Raw genomic sequence first — 13,953 nt, forward strand, 5'->3', positions numbered from 1 at the left:
CGATACTGCCGCCGCCACCACACATGTGCTACTGCACAAACCCTCTGAAAGAGGTTTCATAGCTCTGGGTTGGTTATAACCTGCCTTCCCCTTTAGTAAGGTTAAACTACATAGAAAAGACAATTAAGATCTAAAACATTAAGTGAAAAAAAATGCTTAAAAAGAGAAGATGCACAGAAAATCTAAATGGTGAGGTAATGCATACTGATGTCCTATTGACAGCATTCTCAGTCCTAAGTGACAGCTCTAGCATCCAATCAGAAGGCTGGCAGAGCTGTCACTCAGAGCTACGATTTATACCAGCAAAGACCATGTCACCAGTGCTATACAGCGACTTGTACCAGTACAAACCATGTCACCAGTGCTCTGCAGCGACTTGCACCAGTACAGACCACATCACCAGTGTTATACAGTGACTTGTACCAGTAGAGACCATGTCACCAGTGTTATACAGTGACTTGTACCAGTACAAACCATGTCACCAGTACTATACAGCGACTTGTACCAGTACAGACCATGTCACCAGTGCTATACAGCGACTTGTACCAGTACAAACCATGTCACCAGTGCTCTGCAGCGACTTGTACCAGTACAAACCATGTCACCAGTGCTCTGCAGCGACTTGCACCAGTACAGACCACATCACCAGTGCTATACAGCGACTTGTACCAGTACAGACCATGTCACCAGTGTTATACAGTGACTTGTACCAGTACAGACCATGTCATCAGTGCTATGCAGCGACTTGTACCAGTACAGACCATGTCACCAGTGCTATGCAGCGACTTGTACCTGTACAGACCATGTCACCAGTGCTATGCAGCGACTTGTACCTGTACAGACCATGTCATCAGTGCTATGCAGCGACTTGCACCAGTACAGACCATGTCACCAGTGCTATGCAGCGACTTATACCTGTACAGACCATGTCACCAGTGCTTTGCAGCAAGTTGTACCAGTACAGACCATGTCACCAGTGTTATGCTGGCATGAAGGTACTAAGAAAGGGCAAAGGAACAAAAGTAAAAGTAATACCAAAACAAGTCAGTGCTATAAACAGATATACAGTGTAATACAAACAGCACGTGTAGCCTCCTTGGCACACCTTGCACACTGTCTTACACGGTTGCATAGAGTAGGGCTGGACGGCAGGATACATGCCATGACTCTGGTACCTATTAGTCAGGAATTTCCAGTATTCCCGCTTCTCTGGTATCAGGACACTCCTACTATAGCAGGCTGATGGGTAACTGGGGACGCTGGCTTCTAGCCTGCTCACTATGGCCTGGGCTAGATACCAGTAAGCCAGTCCAATAGGCACCTACAGGTGCGAGCATTTCAGGATAAAAGTCTCATGAACAGACCAGATCCTAAAGACACAATGACATACAGTATACATTACACGGCAGAGGCAGACCAGAAGCTTCCATCATTCAGCTGACAGAGCCAGCCAGGCGCCCTAACCTGCAAACCTCGGGGGCGACAAGAGGAGCAGAAAGACACAGAAGGAGCCGGTTTGCTCGACCAACACTGAGGGCAAACTAAGCGGCGGCGGCAGATCTATTACTGTATATTGTAGTCTACATAGTGCAAAGACTGGAACCGTGCAGAAGGCACCAATATTAGAGTTATTATAGGGAGAATGGAAGTCAGAGCCAGGAAGTGTTGTCATATGGCCTTTACTATGCAGAGGGTGGGGAGAGGAGTGTAATAAAGTTGTGTATTGGACAGGACATGGCCTTCATGACCATGTAACACAGTGTGACGTCCTGGCGGCAGCTACAGTATGTGTCCAGGAGGCGGGCTCTATCCTCTATACTATGATTGGTCACTTAGCCAACAATCACTGTATTGTTCGTGTGGCCATTAACATTCATTGTTATAGTCTGTGCATCTCCTGTTTACACAGATGTCTGGCTGATAACTGATGCACAAAAGATCCAGTGTCGCTTCTGCTGTCACTTTTAAACGGGTCGATCAGCCGAATATTCTAGGAATTGACGATAATCGACCAGTTTAAAAAAAGTCTGTATTAAAAGACGATGGAATGCAATCCAGCACTGCTATCATGGTTTCCCTTACAATAGCAGTGTGAACAGAGCCTAACCTTCCATCAAGGCTGAATTACATGGCCTGATAATCCAGGGGAAGCGAGTTCGTCAGCTCAGTCCTCGCTACCCCCTCATTCCTCACTCACTGCCTGTGCTATTACACACAGACAACAAGCAAGGAGCAGCGGGAGGGGCCACCCAAACAAACCTTATAGTGTTTTTATACAGACAAGATTCATCTGACGTATATATGACAGATTATTGAAGCCAAGGCCAGAAATGGATTTAAAAAGAGGAGAAGTCTCAATCTGTTCCTGGCTTTGGTCTCAATAGGCCAAGTAAGGCCGATAATTAGTGAGATAGGGTCTTAAGCAACAGCAATCTGGCAAAAACAGAGCCTGAGGCAGTGTTCACATCTGTGATTGAGGCTCCGAGTCTCCGCTGCAGATTCCTTCACATCTGATGGAGCGTGCAGCAAGGAATCTAAATTATAATTATATGTCACAAGGATCCATCAGACGCTACTGGTGTCCACCACGCACAGAGCCGGCACTCCATTTTTACTTCCTATGACAGAACAGAGGGGGGAATAAAAAGGAGTAGATGACACGGACGTGAACTCTTCTTTCTTCAGCAGAAGGCCATAAAGCTTATGCAGCAGTTCCTCCAAACCCTCAGGTCACCCCACACATCCACAATACTGAACACTCATCAGATCACATACAAACAATATGAGGCTCCAAGCCCTGGGGTGAGTAACCTGAAGCCCAGGCGTGAGTAACCTATGCAAATAGCACATCTCTACAGGGACATTTATCTGAGTATTGGGGAATTAGTCATACTACAAATGACGCTCAGCTTATTCACATCTGCCACACTTGTGGGTTTCTGTCAGTCTGCTCCACCCCTGCTATTTCCTCTGCTGAAACAAGCATGGCCCCGAATACTCATCTATGGAGCTCGTACATCCATACGTGTCTGTTTCTTACATGCACTAGGTATACCACTGGATGATTTATCACTAAATACACCCATGACATGTATAGAATATATATAGGTGAGGTGCAGATAAATGGACATATATTGCACTGGGCGATATAGGCCTGATCTGACCTATAATCATGTTATAGAGGCTTTATGCTGTTATTCTGCACGTAGTATTGAGGTGCATGGGGCAGCAGCAGAAATTCATGCAACGAACCAGCTGTAGGGATGTAAGGATACAGGGGGAGATTTATCAAACATGGTGTAAAGTCAAACTCTCAGTTGCCCCTAGCAACCAATCAGATTCCACATTTCACTTCCCAAACAGTCTGTGAGGAATGAAAGGTGGAATCTGATTGGTTGCTAGGGGCAACTGAGCCAGTTTCACTTTACACCAATTTGACAAAACTCCCCCATATTCTCTGGGCACATTAACACTGAGGACAGGAGGCAGAAAGTCCAAGCGGAATCCTCGCTGCAGACTGAGGCAGGTGGAATTGCGCTAGGCATTTCCGCCTCTTTTCCTCAGTGTGAACGTACCCTTAGTGTAGACACTAGGGTCGCATTCCCATGTGACTATGATCATATACAGTTAACATGCGCCCCCTCCCATGCGTTTACCTATGGCTATGCCATGTTCCCAGGATTATTGGCTGCAAGTCTTCTCTGGCATGTGGGAACACGGCCAAAGGGTATACTTAACGGGGAAAGAAAAAAAAAAAAAGCTCATTGCATGTACAGGTCACTACTTCTGGGCTCCCACTAAAATCAATAACAGTGAAAATTAAATTGCTCCCATATAAATCCATACGGTGGCCACACACCTTCAATAACTTATGGTGTGTTTACACACAGATTTTTTAAGCCAAAGCCAAGAACAGGTAACAGAGAACAGGTCATAAAGAAAAGACTTCTCCTTTCAAATACATTCCTGGCTTTGGCTTCAATAATCTGTCAGATAAATCTCTGTAAACGCACCAATATCAGCAGACTGGAAGCTCTGCAATATAATTATCAGTCATCCAAAGCAGACAAGTCCCTGAAGGGAACAGCCACACAGGTTTAATCCACTGCAGATTTCATGGTGCAGATTTAAAGGGGTATTACCATTTCGGCTAATATAGTTATACTTATAGGACTAGTTTTTTTTGCAAATACATTCATTTAGTAACCGTGTCTTCTCCTTCTGATATGCTGCTCTTTACCTCCCATTGTTGGCAGCTTGTTGCCTAGGTTACTGACCACCACTCTGCTCTAAAATCAGTGGTTGATACACACACACACAGGTCAGATACACACACACTCCCTCTCTGCATTTACATTATAGCTATATACATACCTGCCAGGTCACTGCTTTTAGAGCAGAGTGGTGGTCTAGAATCAGTTGTCAACAATGGGAAGGAAAGGGCGGCATATCAGGAGAAGGAGACAAGTTTGATAAATGAATGCATTTACAAATATTTAACTAATATAGTCCTACATGTATAACTAGTTGAGATGGGAATACCCCTTTAACTGATGTAAATAACAGCTGAATCGTGCCCGACTTACCTAAAATGAACATAAGCAACAAACAAAACATGCATAAAACACTCCAAAAAAAAAAAAAAAAAGAGTTTGGAAATGTGAGGCTCATTTTGACTGTATTTCCAAGCATCAAAATAAATTGTGTGAACACTGCCCTAGGGGCAACATACAGGACCTGTACACAGGGCTTCACTATGTAATAAGGATAACTCCGTTGTTCTTTTTTCCCCTTTTAACCCGAGAACCTGAGAACTCACACCTGAGAGCTGTGTGTAGATTATATATAGTATATTTACACTAGGATGAAAGCAAACCACAGTGCACACTTGTGTATCCTTGAGTCCCCATCTCCCATACATGCCGTTCTTCAGTCATACACTTGCAGCACGCTCATTATTTTCCAGTTAGTACCTCATTACTTTTACAGCGTATTTGTCGTCAGTAGTATTTGTTGCTATTGTTATAAAAACTCCGGAATAAGCCTCAGCCTTCATTTATAGTCAAGGTTTTATGGTGCAATTTGCAGGCAAACCCTCCGTGTCATTACAGGTAGCGAGGCCATTTTGCCGACTCAGAAAAATAAATTTTTCAACTAAATATTATTGGCCCTTCTGGGGAAAGAAAAAAAACCCAGAAACAATGCCTTTGTTACATGGACGGCATGTGAAGTTTAATCCCTAAAGAATGTAGGAAAACCTTCAGGATCGAGGACCTGACTCTCTTGAACGGTCTGCAGAACAGACACCGAGTGGACTTTGAGCATGAAGATTTGGATACAAAGAGCTGTCAGTACTCAACCTAATGCTCTCCAGATTGTGTACAACTACAACTCCCATCATGTACTCACAGCCAAAGCAGCTGCAAAACTACTATTCCCATCAGCCTTTAGGCTAACCTACGGCATTCTTGCTGTGGCAAAACTACAACTCCCATCATGCCCTCAAAGTCAAAGTTGTAGTTGTGCCACAGGAAAGTAAACACTACATTAGAGTCCAGGCAGTACTTCAATCCTCTTCACTCTTACACAACTCTTATCACGGACATGGTAAGTGTCGTAGTTTTCATCAACTACACGGCAACAGGTTGAAGGAAACGTCTGTGTATAACAATAAGTCACTTGGTAAGGGACAGGACAGCTTGGCACCAACAAAAAGGACCAATAAAGTCTACAGTACAGGTGTCAAACCTGTAGCCCTCCAGCTGTTATAAAACTACAATCCCCATCAGGCGTGGACAGCCAAAGTTCAGAACACAAACCAGAAACTACAATTCCCACTATGCCCTGGCTGCAATCATGCGGACAGTACATGATGGGAGTTGTAGTTTCCCAACCTCTGGAGAGCCTCAGGCTGTAAAACACTGTCCCACAGTCATCCTAGACTTTTCATAGAGAACTATGTACAAATAATGATACAAATCTAAAGAATAAAACCGTAAATAGATAAATAATCAGCAATAAGTGTTGAGTCATTAGGTTGCAGCCATTGATGGGCCAGGTAGGAGGAGAGCAAATACTCCCACACTTGTCTAGTCAGAGAACAGTCATAACCCACTAGAGAATGGTAACAGGAAGATTTAAAGGGGAAATCCAGCTTTATCAGGCTAACTCAAATTGCCTTTTTCCTAGCTGTAGGAATCATAAAACACATTTATTTCAAACCCTGAACCCTTCCCCAGTGTGTATATACACAGAGATCCTATGCAAGTTCTCCTAATGCACAGAATATCCAAGGATCCAGGGCTTCCTGACGCTTTAGAGAGCATCAGGACCTTCTCTAAGACGGCTGGGAAAAGCACTCTCTGGGACTTTGAATCATTTCCTGGACTTCCCCTTCAAGGGTCTACAATGAAAACAACAACCATCAACATACATGTGTATAGGAAACAAGAAAGCAAGATGTGAGGAAGCATCAGAGAAGATGCTGGGAAGCAGCGGGATGTCCATACACTGTTCTGCTGGATAGAACAGGTGCAATATCCAGTGATAGGGTACGTTCACACCATGTGGAGCAGGCGGTGATTACTGTAGCTGCAACTGATTTCACTTTTATTTAAAAGCAGGATTGCAGATTTTTTGCCACTGATCTGCATTGTGTGAACATACCTTAAAGAACAGCACTAGAGGTATATTACCCATCCTATACCAGGAGTGTCAAACGTGCAGCCCACCAGCTGGTACAAACAATATCGTCATTCCTGGAGAACCAAAGCTTTAGCTCTCCAGGCATGATGGGAATTGTAGTTCTGCAACAACTGGAGGGTCACAAGTTTGACAAGTGACCTATACCAAACCACTAAGCAGAACGTTATATATATGGGGGATCTCCAACCTTTCTGGCTATTGTGAATATACAGCACCCCCTTATACACACCAGGCAGCTGGACAGTCACAGGTTAATATGAAGGTTACCCATAAGAACTGTTCTCAGATCAAACAACCACAAAGAAATAACAGGTCAAGGTCCCTTTATGCCTAAAATAGAGCTGAACATAACACAACCTAATAAAACACAGCATAAAGGAAGACCCAAGGGCTCAAGGTATATGCTCCCCGCACAATCATCAGCGTTTTCCTCCGAGGAGTAACCTGACAATGAGCTCTTCCTCAGGATACTCTCCGGAGGAAATAAAGAGTGGAGAGAATGTGTCACTACACAATGTACTATGGGGAGGGGGGCCACAATGAAGATGCTGCACACATACAACCCACTATAAGTATCGGCCATAGCGGAGAGAGCGGGACATATGGGATCTGCTAAGAGTAGCATCTACTAAGTAGTGTACAACCCACTATAAGTATCAGCCATATAGGAGAGAGCGGGACATATGGGACCTGCTAAGAGTAGCATCTACTAAGTAGTGTACAATCCACTATAAGTATCAGCCATATAGGAGAAAGCGGGACATATGGGACCTGCTAAGAGTAGCATCTATAATAGACAGGGCATGCATGTATACAACCCACTATAAGTATATCGGAGAGAGTGGGACATATGTAGTATAGAGTAGTATCTATAATGGACAGGGCATGCATGTATACAACCCACTATAAGTATCAGCCATACGGGAGAGTGTGTGACCTGCTAAGAGTAGTACCTACTAAGTAGTATACAACCCACTATAAGTATCGGCCATAGCGGAGAGAGGGGGACATATAGAACCTGCTAAGAGTAGTATATACTAAGAGTAGTATTCAACCCACTATAAGTATCAGCCATAGCGGAGAGAGCGTGGCATATGGGACCTGCTAAGAGTAGTATCTATAGTAGACAGGGCATGCATGCATGTATACAACCCACTATAAGTATATCGGAGAGAGTGGGACATATGTAGTATAGAGTAGTATCTATAATAGACAGGGCATGCATGTATACAACCCACTATAAGTATATCGGAGAGAGTGGGACATATGTAGTATAGAGTAGTATCTATAATAGACAGGGCATGCATGTATACAACCCACTATAAGTATATCGGAGAGAGTGGGACATATGTAGTATAGAGTAGTATCTATAGTAGACAGGGCATGCATGTATACAACCCACTATAAGTATATCGGAGAGAGTGGGACATATGTAGTATAGAGTAGTATCTATAGTAGACAGGGCATGCATGTATACAACCCACTATAAGTATCAGCCATAGCAGAGAGAGCGTGGCATATGGGACCTGCTAAGAGTAGTATCTATAATAGACAGGGCATGCATGTATACAACCCACTATAAGTATATTGGAGAGAGTGGGACATATGTAGTATAGAGTAGTATCTATAGTAGACAGGGCATGCATGTATACAACACACAATAAGTATCAGCCATACAGGAGAGTGTGTGACCTGCTAAGAGTAGTATACAACCCACTATAATAAGTACTATGTTTAGTAGAGAAAGCATGCCATATGTATAACCTAGTAAAAGTACTATCCTCAGCAGGACACACACACAACCTGTAAGTATGAGAACCTGCCATACCTACAGTACGTCCTCCTAAATGTACTATCCATAGCAGAGACAGCATGTCAAATATTACAACCTCCTAAAAGTAGTATCCCTAGTAAAGAAGACATGCCATAAATACCGAGTGCTATCCAGCACGCCACTCACATAACCCACTATAAGTACTATCTATAGCAGACAAAACACGCCATCCATGCAACCTTCTACAAGGACTATGTAGGAAGCCTTGAGAGTTCCTATGGCTAGCAGTACGAGCACATTGCACATACAGCTGTAAGAGCGCATTACACGTACAGAAAGCATTAGCTGTAAGAGCCCATTCACATATAGAGGAAGCCACTCTTACAGCCCAGCACATGTACTCTCTACAGCAGCCGTCACACATGATACAAGTACTCTTCCCAGCATGGCATACACTGCCAGCAGTCTCCAGCAGTCTCCAGCAGCACATGGCAACTCCTCTGAGCCCTATTATATTAGATTGAGGATTATCATGGGGCTAGCTGCAGTAATGAGCCCCGAGCCCTGGAGCCCGTCTGATAGCGGCGGCAGCAGCGCAGACACACTCCCTAGCGTCTCGGCCAATCCAGACAATCCCCTTAGTCCGGATCATCCCATTGTCAGGAAGTGGCACTGCCGGGGTACTACACGGAGCTGGGTTACCTGGTGCCAGCGACACCTCCTAGCAGGTTATCACCTGGGGACATCACACTACAGTAACCTGACACTCTGGTTACACATCAGCCATTGTGTCAGGTGTCTGCACTGGAGGCAACCAGCAGCCGCTACACTCACCAGCACTGATTTACTGACAAGGACTCTCTGCAAACTACAACTCCCAGCAGGCTATGACAGTCCTGGCATCATGACAGATATCATATAACAGAGCCAAGCTGTGTCTCTTCTAGGGTAGCATCACAGCACAATCCTGGCTGATCCCTAACAGTGAGAGTCCCTCATGTTGTACACTAGTTATATCTCCGGCTGTTGTAAAACTACAACTCCCAGCAGGCTACAGTCCTGGCTTTATAACAGATATATAAGTTAGAGCCAAGCTGTGACTCTTCAAGGGTACCATCACAGCACAACCAATCCTGATTGACCCTTAGTAGTGCGAGAGTCCCTCTAAGCATCACCTTGTACATGCTAGGAGTTGTAGTTCTGCCACAGCTAGATACAGATGCATCAAACTCAACAAATCCCATGGCGATCAGTGGCCATCCATGCTGGGAGTTGTAGTACTGCAATAGCTTAAGAACATAGAGAAGCAGCAGGTTCCCCAAGTCACACCGACCCGTGGCCATAGAGCGGTAGCAAAACTACAACTCCCAGCATCGATAGCAGGACATGCTGGGAGTTGTAGTCCCACAACAGTGGAAAGATGCAACAGGTTCACTATTTCTAGTGACCAGTGGCTGGAATGCAACTACAACTACCAGCAATTCTATAAGTGCAAAAACTACAACTGCCAGGGCCTGCTGGGAGTTGTAGTTTTACAACAGCTGGAAAGCGGCGCTCTGCAACCATCCAGCTATTGGAAAACGACAACCGTGAGCATGCTGGGAGTTGTAGTGGTGTACAGAGTGATATAGAGAGAGTAGTCCTCACCTTCCAGCCGGCGGAGCTGTTGCTGTCCCCCTTGTCCTTGAAGTAGGGGACACTCTTGACCATCCAGTCGTAGATCTGGGACAGGGTGAGCCGCTTCTCCGGGGAGCTCTCTATGGCCTGGCTGATCAGGTCGGCGTAGGACAGGTTGCCCCAGGCGTTGCGGCGGGAGGAGCTGCTCTTGCGGGGCTGCTGGGCTCCCAGGGGGGCCGGGGAGGATGCGGGGGACAGGGCAGGCACGGCGGGGGGCGCATGCAGGGGCTGGGGGTGCTGCTGCTGGGGGGTGTGAGGGGGATGCGGCTGCAGCTGCAGCACGTCCTGGCACTGGAAGTCCCCGCACAGCCCGGGCTCGTAGTCCTCGCCCTCCTCCAGCAGGCTCATGAAGTCCACATTGCCGGCTGCCGCTTCGGGCTGCACAGACGGAGCCGGGGACGAGTTGGCTGAATTACTGGGATTAAACTCAGGACGGGGCAGCGGCCAAGTGCAAGACCGGGGCCGGGATAGAGGCTCGAAATCCGGGTCTATCTCCACCACCGGGGGCGGCGGGGCTTCAGCCATGACTCGGCAAAGGGAGTCCCGAAAAACTTTGCCGCAAAAATAGATTGAAAGAAAAAAAAAAAAGTTTCACTCACTTCATGAGCGGCGCTGAGTCTGCGTCACTCACGGGCTGCGTCACTTTTGCAACACTCCAGAGTGCGTCACTGCGGCCGGGCGCGCGCTCACCAGCTCCTCACTCCTCGGCGGCCGCCTGTTGAATGTCCGACCTGCCCCCCGGCAACAGGCTGCAGTTTACTGGAACCTACCGTCACGAGCCGGCCCCTCCCACTTCTACAAAGAAGGAAAAGGAGGGGTGGGCGGGGTCTCCCCCTGACAGGCCGTAAGCCAATCGTAGCGTTCCATCGCTGTCTCCACCCCCTCCTATAACTTTTTCCCCGAGTCGGCTGCCTGAGTGGGCGGAGACGGGAAAGTGACGTCACTGCGTTAACCCTGTCATCGCCTTCCCTAAGTGGGTGAATGGGCGTCTGTGATTGGCTGAGCTAAGGCGGAAGGGGTTAAAATCCAGCGCCGGCCGATCCCGTGCTCTTATTATGGTTGTGTGTGTGGGAGGAGGAGGAGTGCGGTTTGTTTATGTCCCTTGCGTGCAACGTGTCTGCCGCGCTCGCCGCAAAACAGCCGGAGCTATCCAAAGAGCAGCGAGGGGAATGACCCCCTGCAGATAAGGCGGCTGCTGCCGGGCCCGCGGAGCACGCGTCTCCGGAGTGATCACAATAACAAGCGCCTCATCCAGCATCCAGCGCTTCATATAGGGAATCACAGGGGGCAGTGACGTCACGTTTACGTCACTTTATCACTTTTTCTGAATGGATCCTGTAGTGTTCTCTGGTTGTTGCCAAACTACAACTCCCCTGACATCATAAGGGCCCAATTCTACGGGACGATTAGATAATCGTTAAATAGTTCGGATTGAAGCCATAATCGTTTGGTTAAATATCGGTTAACGATTAAACGACGAACGAGAAATCATTGTTTGCTTAATGAGACCTGGACCTATTTTTAACGTTGCTTGTTAAAATGACGTTCTCAGTGGCGACAAACGCAGTAGCGACGACAAGACGACCGCAACAACGATCATAAGTAACGATCATTGTTCCGTGTAAATGGGTGAACGATTTCAGGTTGTTCTCAATAGCGGTCCTTTGAGATCGTTTATCGTTAACGATTATGTGAACGATAATCGTCCCGTGGAATAGGGCCCATCCTCTCACATTGGAATGAAAGGCACCATATTGGGATCCAGTTTTGCTCAGTGCAATGCCTAAGGGTCCATTTACACAGAAAGATTATCTGCCAAAGATTTGAAGCCAAAGCCAGGAATGGATTTGAAAAGAGGAGGCTTTCCTCTATGACCTGATCTCTGTTTATAGTCTGTTTCTGGCTTTGGCTTCAAATCTTTGGCAGATAATCTTTCTGTGTTAATGGACCCTAACCCCTTTGACTTTCTATGGGACGCTGACTGGTGGGTATTAGATGGGTGAGTTCATACTTAGGCCGTGTTCGCATCTGTGTTATATGTGCAGTTAGGAGCATTGATCAGAACATGACGGAAATCCAACAATCAGTGGGGACCGTGGGGCTCTGTCGGTGTCCGTCATGCAGCAGATTTGGTGCCTTCTGTTTTGTGTTTTGTGTGGAAGGGTAATATTACACTGAGCGATTTTTAACGAAAACCGATCGCAAACGAGATTGTTTATCGTTAACCTGAAATCGTTCACCATATTACACAGAACGATAATCGTTAGTTATGATCGTTACTATGATTGTTATTGTGATCGTTACTATGATTGTTATTATGATCGTTACTATGATTGTTATTGTGATCGTTACTATGATCATTTATTCCTTCTGATCCCAGAAAAACAATGAACGATGTGCAATTAGACTGAACGATTAGTGAATAAATGCGGAACTTGAACGAACGTGGAATTACAGCGAACGATTAACGATAATTTTAGGTTCAGATCTATATCAACGATTTTTCGATTGTTGCCTGCAATTACACAGAACGATTATCGTTTAAATTTTAACGATTTTTCGCACGATAATCGTTCCGTGTAATAGGGCCTGAAGATGACTTATTTAAGTCTTTGTTCATATGTGGGAGCAGAATTGTGCGGCAAAGCTCTCCGACGCAGAATCCCGCATGCCGTCTGTGGCAATGGGAGGGCTTGCGTGCCTCCGCTTCCACGGCCCTCCGCTCAAAGAGTGAACATGTCAATTCTTTGAGCAGAGAGCGGCTGAAACAGAGGCTCGGGAGTCCTCCCAGCGAAGCAAACGGTATTCCGCGGCGGAGAGCTCTGTCGCACAATTCTGACAATTTTACTCTGTGTGAACTGGCCCATAGAGAGAAGAAGGCGCTTCTATAGAGTTATTATTGGCTGGCCTGCACAATATCAGGTATCACTCTGCTAACTGTATACAAAAGGAAAGGGGAGTGGAGATTAAGCCACCGAGCATGTGTGACCACCAGCACCGTCACATGAGGTGGACGCCATAAGTAGTCTGAAACAATAGTTTTAAAAAAAAATTGAATTTTAAAAAAGTGTTACATTTAGTGCGGTCTGCCGCTGTAAATTAATATTTATCTGTTTGACAACAAACACTATTTATAGAAAGTGATACACCTCCCATAGCCACAATAAGCAGAATTACATGGCTGGTTAAAGGGGATGAAAGATGTTTTTATATAGTGCTGCAATTATGTAGAAAATAATAAACATGCTATTCTTACCTCACCGCTCTCACCCGGGGTCCTCCTGCAGCGTCTCCAGGACCCTGGCTGAACGTTCCACCCAGCACTTCCGAGACTCTTCCTAGCAGTGACAGCCTCCTCACCAATCACTGGAACAGGACAGTGCAGCAGCCAGTGAGTGGGCTGTCGCTGTTGAGACAAGTCCGTCTTGGAGGTGGCTGCAGGATCATTCAGGAGAACCCAGGGAGCGCAGAGAGGTAAGTATAACATGTTTATTATTTTCTATATAACTGCAGCATTATATCAAAAGTTCTCTCATGCCAGAGTTCCCCTTTAAAGAATTAAAAATCTTAGAAAAAAAAAATTGTAAAACAGTAGCCATGGCTTTAAAACAGAGGGACTTCTTTTGAGCAGCTGATCAGCTTTATTTATAATGTACATAACCTCTGGTACTGCATACGGCTTCATGTCTTTTTTACAGATTTCCAAACCATAGTGATTATTGGACCATTTATCCTTAAATGTTCACCACACGTTCAACAAACTTATCATAAATCAACAATTCAAGCAAATATGAGAA

The 13,953-nt window shown here is 45.7% G+C and overlaps 1 protein-coding gene across 1 annotated transcript in view; it reads right to left on the minus strand.

Annotated features, from left to right (window-relative positions):
• FOXO1 (forkhead box O1) overlaps positions 1 to 11,304 on the minus strand; it is a 49,837-nt gene extending 38,533 nt beyond the window's left edge. Inside the window, exon 1 of the mRNA XM_069969954.1 lies at positions 10,127 to 11,304. Coding sequence (XP_069826055.1) covers positions 10,127 to 10,681 — 555 coding nt within the window. The 5' untranslated portion in view covers positions 10,682 to 11,304. The remainder of the gene's footprint in view (positions 1 to 10,126) is intronic.
• Positions 11,305 to 13,953: the final 2,649 nt, after the last annotated feature.

Source organism: Dendropsophus ebraccatus, chromosome 5, assembly GCF_027789765.1.
Source record: "Dendropsophus ebraccatus isolate aDenEbr1 chromosome 5, aDenEbr1.pat, whole genome shotgun sequence".
Classification (NCBI taxonomy): domain Eukaryota; kingdom Metazoa; phylum Chordata; class Amphibia; order Anura; family Hylidae; genus Dendropsophus; species Dendropsophus ebraccatus.